We start from the raw sequence: 8,659 nt of genomic DNA, 5'->3' as shown, positions 1-8,659 counted from the left end.
TTTCTACGCTTGCACCCTTTGATTTGATACACTGTGATATATGGGAACCTCATCGTATTAATTCACATTCTGGTGCTCGTTATTTTTTAGCCATCATGGATGATTTTTCTCGTCACACATGGGTTCATCTTATGCAACTTAAATCTGAAACACCGGGCCTATTAAAATCATTCTTTGCTTTCATGCAAACACAGTTCCAATGTCATGTTAAACAGGTTCATTTAGACAATGGGAGTGAATTTAATTCCATGCGTCCTTTCTTTAATGATTTGGGCATCATTTTCCAGCATTTTTATCCTTCTACACCCCAACAAAATGGTGTCGTTGAGCATAAACACCGCCACCTCCTTAATGTCACACGAGCCTTACATTTTCAAGCACACATTCCCTTAAAATTTTTGAGGGGGAAGCATTCAAACAGCTGCATATATTATTGATAAGCCTATATTTTTTATATAATTTATGCCTCCTTTGCTTATTTATTTGTTAATTTCCTTGAATCAAAATTGGTTGTTTTTAATTGATTTTGTGAGATTTGTGAAGGAATTGTGAAATAGAAGAAAGTGTGCTAAAAAGGGCAAGAAGATGAAGATTGGAGATTAATTAAAACGAAGCCAAGTCATTCCTTTGGTTGCAAGGAATGTTGTCAAATTTCCTAGTTCAAGATGGTTCACGTCTTATCAAGTCAAACAAGGAGAAATAAAGAAGACCTTATATTAGAAGGAATCCTATTTTTATAACAATTGTAATTATACCTTAGGTAGGATTTCTAGGAGTTTTATAAATAGGGAATTTAGGTCATTGTTAAAATCCTCCATTACCCATCATCCATCCTCCATCATCTACCATCAAATTCCTACACATTCATACTCATAGCCGAAACACTCAAAGGAGAGAGAGAGTTTTAGAGAGACAAAGAAGATGACCTGGAGCTAGAGTTGCTGTCGTGTAGAGATCAAATCTTCAACTGGTTTTTCTTTCCTATGATACTATTTATCATGGTTTTTATTAAAGTTGTCATAATCTAATTTCTTTTTGCTAGGGCTACGATGTAACCTACCATGAATACTCAATTATTTTAGTCATGTTAATTCCAAGTATTTTTCCATGTTGAGTATCTATTACCATGTTTAATGCTTTGAATGTTTGGCCAACATTTAATTGTTTTGATGCTAAATTGACGATAGGGATATCCAATTTGGGGTTGCTTCTTGTAATAGATGACATGAGTTACATGATTAGACAGGGATGTTTGTCATGACTTATGTGGTTGTTTTGCAAGTTTTCCAAGGGGTTTAATGGGTTCTTATTATCTTAATTCCATCACTAGGGATAGAGTGGGTTGGTAATAAGAATACTTTTGATGACATGATAATTACAGGAAATGATGACGAAGCCATACAAGACCTTAAAAAGTTCCTTCACGCCAGTTTTCGAATCAAGGACTTGGGAAATCTCAAGTATTTTCTTGGAGTGGAAGTTTCTTATTCAAAGAAAGGCATTTCCATTGGAACAGAACTTGAAATCGACTCCAACTGATGTTGAATTGCTCAAGGATCCTTCACAATATAGGCGACTTGTTGGACATCTTATATACCTTACCATCACAAGGCCATACATTACCTACTCAGTGCACATTCTTAGTCAATTTATGCGGCAACCAAGGAAGCTGCATCTAGAGGCAGCTCATAGTGTCTTACGTTATTTAAAGAAGTCACCAGGGCAAGGTATTTTGTTTCCCACACAGAGTTCATTACAGCTGAGGGGTTATTGCGACGCTGATTGGGATGGGTGTCCTACCACAAGAAGGTCAGTCACGGGTTTTTGCATATTCCTTGGTGATGTACCTATAAATTGGAAGAGCAAGAAACAAATCACTGTTCCACGTTCATCAACAAAGGCAGAGTATAGATCCATGGCCTCTATCACCTATGAGTTGGTATGGTCGAAATATTTTTTGGAAGACTTGCAAGTTAAGCAGGAACAACTAGCAACCTGGTTCTGTTATAACCAAGCCGACTTACACATAGCAACAAATCTCGTATTCCATGAGCGTACGAAACATATTGAGTTAGATTTCCATGCAGTGCATGAAAGGATCCAATCAGGTCTTATTCCAACTACTCATGTACCTTCTGCCCATCAAAATGCACATATATTCACAAAACCTCTTGGGAGAGCACTGTTCCATCACCATCTACGCAAGTTAGGAGCTTTGGATATCCATGCTCCAACTTGAGGGGGCATATTGAGAATTAGCAAATCTCTTTAGTCGCATTTAAGTTATGACATAATTGTAGGATCTGTTCTTATGCAATCTTTCCATTATTCTGATTGTGATCAGTTGCAATACTAAAGGCACAAGTTTAGTTAACTTTACTTGTACAACTTTTCCTTTCTGGTATTTAAGATTTGTATCTGCTTGCTAAAATATCAATGAAAATACAAAAGAAATTTCTCTGCAAGTTCTTCTCTTTTACCAATTTTTAACATTATCGAATCTCACAGTATATTCCAACAACAGTAATTGGATGATCTATTTTGACCACACATCATAAAATCATAATCAACAATCTGAATCAAGCACGTGGGCGAAGAAATGATCTCATAAATAGAAGCATTAAAATTCCTCAAAAAACAGCCATATACCACAAATAGTTAGCTCTTCCACATAAACATAGAGAAAGAACAATGAGTCATATAACGTATCTATGTATTAACTATCGCTTACCCACAGTCCCACCCAACTCTATAACACAAACATCTGCAGGGCCCTCTTTTCCATTTACAGGAATGATAGAAACTGATTCGATCCAGGTCTTAATGGCATGATGATGTGTGGAACAACCTAAATTGAGTCAAACATGGCAGGAAGCCAGGCATCAATACTCTATGCAAATGAGAGAAAAAAAAAATTAAAACAATAAAGTTATGAATTAATTAATAGTTGTAATTTTGTATCATCACCTGAACAATCTTTCCCAGCCTCTCTGCTCCTTATCCAGCACAGACTAATTTCAAAAATAAAAATGAGGCAACCCATCAAAAGAAAATATCAACATTTCATGAAGGGGATAGATGTTAGGATAATATAAGCACACACCTCATATATCTTCCCAGTGGTAATGTTGTTGTCCCTAGTAAGAGTCACATCTAGGAATCGTTCATAGTTGCCGAGGTCTAAATCAACCTATTACGATTAAAGGTTTAAACTCAGGCTCAGCAGCAGCATAAACCATAAAGATAGTATTTTAGGGGCAAGGTGTTGTGTTGGCACTGGTTAAGTGTGTATATATATATATATATATATATAAAGAGGGAAAGAAGTCCAAAGCGGAATGCCTCTCCACCATCATCGAGAACAAAAATCTCGCCATGTTTCTCTTTTTTGTCTCTCATTCTCCCTCTTCTAGTTATAACACATAGGGGTGTTTTCGGTGCGGTAAGCGCACCAAAATCATTGATGAACCCCATTTTCCCATTTGCAACTATATTTTTATCTATTACTTTCACCCATAGTCTAAAATATTGATAATATCGACGAAATATTGAGGATATTATCGTTTTTTCGAATCACGGATATTTCGAAACGTATCTATGCACATATCGTATAAATATCGAGAATATATATCGGAAAATATCGACGCCAATAATTTCGCTCACACTTCAACAATATTTTGTTATAATATCGCTAAAATATTGAAAATATCGAAAATATCGATGTAATGAAAAAAAAAATTAAGGGAAAAAAACACAAAGGGGATTCAAGGTGTTTCCTCTTGTAAAATTAGTCATCCTTGGTTTGTTATGTATTGTGGCGTCTAACAATTGCTGAATAAGCACGTAATGAAGGGATAAATGTAGAAAGAGTATTAGAGGAGGAGGTGGGATCTACCAGCGCTGACTCTTTGGAAGAACTTTTGCGCCCAAGACCAAGAAACAGAGGAATTTCCTCCTTCTTCCAATCCTACACAACCACAAGATCCTGCTGATACTAATGATAGCTCTAGTACAAGATCAGGAGACTCGCCTACCACCAGAGGTAGGAATGATGAAGGATATAGTGGAGCTGGAGGTAGTGGTGGATATGGAAATTATGTTGAACCACCTCTTGAATTTATGAGCCCCCTCACTGGTGAGGCAAACTTCACCCATGAAACACAACATGAGGACCATGGGAGTAGGCGGGCAGGACCAGGAATTGGTGCCATAGGAAAGGATTATACTCGTAGAGAAAAAGGCAAGGCAATTTTGTCAAGTCAAGAAGATGCTTCGTTATCTTTAACTTCGGACTCTGTTGGAGTGGGAAGTAGTAACTATGATTATACTCATAACCAATCATTTCCCTACCCTTCATATCTCATTCCTTTTGGGAAGGAATTGAGCAGCTCATGGAAAGAATCCGAGACTCAATCTTTAAATGATTTTGCTCATGGACAACGTCAACCAATCTCGGATTCATATGGGTGGCATGTTAACAATTACATGCAAAACTATTTTGGGGATTTATCATTTTATGACTACTCTTCACAATACACTTACTCTACACATAGAAATGATGAAGATAGAGAAAAATTTGAACCTCATAGGAACTCTATGTGGTACTAAGTCACTTATGTATCTTACCATGTAATGTATAAAATGTAAAATATTGTAGTAAATCATTATATATAAATGATTGTGGTGTGTTTAATCTTTTTTCATTAATTACTACATATTTTCTACACTCACAGTGTTTGTCAGCTCGCTATATAATCAACTTAAATTAGTTAAATCCATCATGCAATACATTTCCTTCCAATTTTTTGTGATAAACTAATAGATAATTGACTAAATAAGCATCCTCCAAAGTTTCAATAAAAAATTCCAAGTTTTTCTTACAATTTCTATGGTTTTTATTCAATTTTTATCGATATCGATAATATCCCAATATTTCCATCGAAATTTCCTTGTTTTTGGACTATCAATATTTCCGATATATCCGATATTTTAAACCTTGCTTTCACCTAGCTATTTACCACTAGTTGTAACTCGTGTAACTCGTTATTTACTTTTATGTTGCTAAGAGACATCTTGGAAGTTGTATTTAAGCGTTGGCTGGCCCCTATTTTGGGATTATGAATGAATTGAGATTATTTCTATTTCCCATTTTGCTTTCTTTTCCCTTTTGAGATAACGAACCCATCAATTGGTATCTAGAGCCAGATTGCAAATAGGAAAACAAACTGCCGCCACGGCGGAGCTCACGACGACGGAACTCGAACTCAAATATCAACAGGATCAAATGGTGAATCAAATTACGGAGGTGGTGGATTTGGTAACGTTGTTGGCATCTTGCCAAGCAGAATTTCAAAACAACATAGGGGAAATACAGAAATTGTTGTCTTCCTTGACCACCCATCAAACCCAACAGGCGAATTTGTAGCACACCATGATGGAGGAGATCCGCTCATCAAAAATAAGTCCGTCGAGTCCGGTCAGATTTGTGCCTACCATGGCTGATCCAACTAGATCTACACCGATTTCTTCTTCTAGAATCGTACTCGTACTCAATTTGGCGACCCAAACCACTACGATTCCTCCATACATGCCTCAACACTCACCATCTTCATCCCAACATTTCCCTCCTCTATCTAGACCACCGGGTGCATCAATAATGCCCACTCGGTTACCCAACACAACTTTTCAAATGCCCATGAGCAGCAACCCAAATGCACCCTTTACCACCACAATTCAAATATTTACCACGGGACTGTCACTGGCTGGAATACCCACATACACAAATTCACCAACTGCTACTCCATTTTTTGGAACATTCACTCATTCGATGGGAATGAAATCGAATTACCCAGATTTTATGGTGAAGATCCTTATGAGTGGATAGCAATGGCTGAGGAGCTCATGGGCTACTATGAGGTGGAGGCAATCTGATGTAGAACAGATGGCAGATTTTATCGCGGTTGAGCTAGAAAAAGGACGTAGCGAGAATTTGCAGATTTGTTTCCGATTAGGACGCAAAATACCATTTCGAAAAGGGAACGACGCTGCGAGTCTAACTCACCGCATTGCTGTGATGTACAATGGATTTTGGCATTCTGAGGTCGTTTGGCCTTCCAAAACTGCATTCAAAGTTTCGTAGTTAATTCTCCAAAAAAATTATGTTTTTCAGTTTTGGAGTTACGTAGTTAAGTCTCCGAATTAATTCTGTTTTTCAGTTTTAATGTAATAACTCCCCTAGCAGTAAGGGTTGAGAGTTGTGTATTTAGACAGGTTTTTCTGACGTTTCTGAGGACCTCGGATTTTAATAAAATTATCCCAAGAGAATTCCTCTTAATTTCTGGTGGAATCCAGATTTCTTGTTACTCAAGGTTTTGCTTGAAACCTTTGTTGCTTGTGCTGCGTCAAGTGGTATCAGAGCGGGTCTCTCCCATCTCGGCATTCTTGTCTTGTCTTATCATGGGTGATCGAGAAGCTGATGTCCCAGCCCCAATTACTCGAGCGGATCTGGACGCTCAAAACCAACGGATCGACAACCTAACCAACCAATTTGGGGAGATGCGAGAATTGTTGTTGCAAGCTCTTGGTGGCAACAATAGAAGAAGTGGCAGAGATGACGAAAGAAGAGAAGGCAGGGAAGACAATCGAAGAGAAGGTAGAGATGGCGAGAGAAGAGATAATAGGAGGCAACATATTCCGGATAGCGAGTCAGAGTCAGAAGAAGAACTTGAGGAACCACCACCACAGGCTAATAATCGTCGTAATCGTAATTACGAAAATTTTGGCGATTATCACATTAAAGCCGAAATCCCTAACTTTTGGGGAAATCTGAAGATTGAAGACTTCTTGGATTGGCTTGTAGAAGTGGAGAGGTTTTTTGATATTATGGAGGTTTCTGAGCATAAAATGGTGAAGATGGTAGCTTTTCGTCTAAAAGCTACAGCGGCTGTATGGTGGGATCAATTGCAAAATTCAAGGCAGAGGCAAGGAAAGCAGCGGGTTCGTACATGGCGGAAGATGAAGTCGCTTATGATGGAACGATTCTTGCCCACATATTATGAGCAGATTCTATACCGTATGTATCTAGGTTGTGCGCAAGGCAACCGTTCGGTTTCTGAATATACCGAAGAATTCATGCATTTGGCAGAGCAAAACCATTTGACCGAGACTGACAATCAAAAGGTCACGAGGTATAACAATGGGCTGAAGATTTCCATCCAAGAAAAAATTGGTATGCAGAATATATGGACTTTGCAAGAGGCGATTAACATGGCGATGAAAGCTGAACTGTTGGAGAAGGAGAAGCGCCAACCCAATTTCCGCAGGAACACGACAGAAGCCTCTGAATATGCTACTGGTGCTTCTAGTGGCTCCGGAGATAAGGGGAAAGTGCAGCAGCAACCTGGAGGAACGACGAAACCAGAGACAACTGTCCAAAACAAAAACTTTAACGAAAGCAGCAGCCGAACTTTCAACAGAGGGCAGTCCCGAAACCAATCCCAGAATCCGTATGCTAAGCCCATGACGGACATATGTTACCGTTGCCAAAAACCAGGGCATCGTTCTAATGTTTGTCCAGAGCGGAAGCAGGCTAACTTTATCGAGGAGGTCGATGAAAATGAGGAAAAAGATGAAGTCGGGGAAGATGATTATGCAGGGGCTGAATTTGCAATTGAGGAAGGAATGGAGAGGATTACCTTGGTTTTGCAGAGAGTTCTTTTGGCACCAAAGGAGGAAGGGCAGCGTCATAGTATTTTTCGTTCCCTCTGCTCAATCAAAAACAAGGTGTGTGATGTGATCGTCGACAATGGAAGTTGCGAGAATTTCTTGTCAAAGAAATTGGTGGAGCATTTGCAGCTATCAACGGAGCCATATGTCAGCCCTTACTCACTAGGTTGGGTTAAAAAAGGCCCTTCGGTTCGTGTTGCTGAGACTTGCCGTGTGCCACTGTCCATTGGTAAGCATTACAGCGATGATGTATTATGTGATGTTATTGACATGGATGCATGCCATATTTTATTAAGGCGACCTTGGCAATTTGATGTGGATGCGACTTACAAGGGACGAGATAATGTAATTCTGTTTTCTTGGAACAACCGAAAAATTGCAATGGCAACTACAAAGCCCTCAAAACAATCTGTTGAGCCCAAGACGAGGAGTTCTAGTTTCCTAACCCTAATTAGCAGTGAGCAGGAGTTGAACGAGGCTGTCAAAGAGGCGGAGTATTTTTGTCCCTTGGTGTTGAAGGGGTTGTTGAAGCTCGGCAGAGGAGAAAGTGACATTCCACAAGACGTGCAGCAGATTTTGTCACAGTTTCAAGAACTACTTTCTTAAAAATTGTCAAACGAGCTGCCACCTATGCGGGACATACAACACCGAATTGACTTGGTGCCTGGAGCTAGCCTTCCGAATCTGCCTCATTATCGGATGAGCCCCAAGGAGAATGACATCCTAAGAGAGCAGATTGAAGAATTACTGCAGAAGGGATTTATCAGGGAGAGTTTGAGTCCCTGTGCAGTTCCCGTTTTGCTGGTTCCGACGAAAGACAAGACTTGGCGAATGTGTGTTGATAGCCGAGCAATCAACAAGATAACAGTCAAGTACAGGTTTCCCATTCCACGGTTGGAGGATATGCTGGATGTTCTTAGCGGCTCAAGGGTGT

General features: G+C 39.3%; 1 protein-coding gene across 1 annotated transcript; it reads left to right on the top strand.

The window, feature by feature from the left end:
- Positions 1-6,456: 6,456 nt before the first annotated feature.
- Positions 6,457-8,331, top strand: LOC117636957. The gene has a single exon (XM_034371686.1). It carries the CDS (start codon positions 6,457-6,459, stop codon positions 8,329-8,331), a length of 1,875 nt encoding a protein of 624 aa, XP_034227577.1.
- The last annotated feature ends 328 nt before the right edge of the window (positions 8,332-8,659 follow it).

Source organism: Prunus dulcis, chromosome 8 (genome assembly GCF_902201215.1).
Source record: "Prunus dulcis chromosome 8, ALMONDv2, whole genome shotgun sequence".
In the NCBI taxonomy this organism is placed as follows: domain Eukaryota; kingdom Viridiplantae; phylum Streptophyta; class Magnoliopsida; order Rosales; family Rosaceae; genus Prunus; species Prunus dulcis.
Note: the sequence above shows the minus strand (reverse complement) of the source record. Positions and strands in the feature narration are given on the sequence as shown.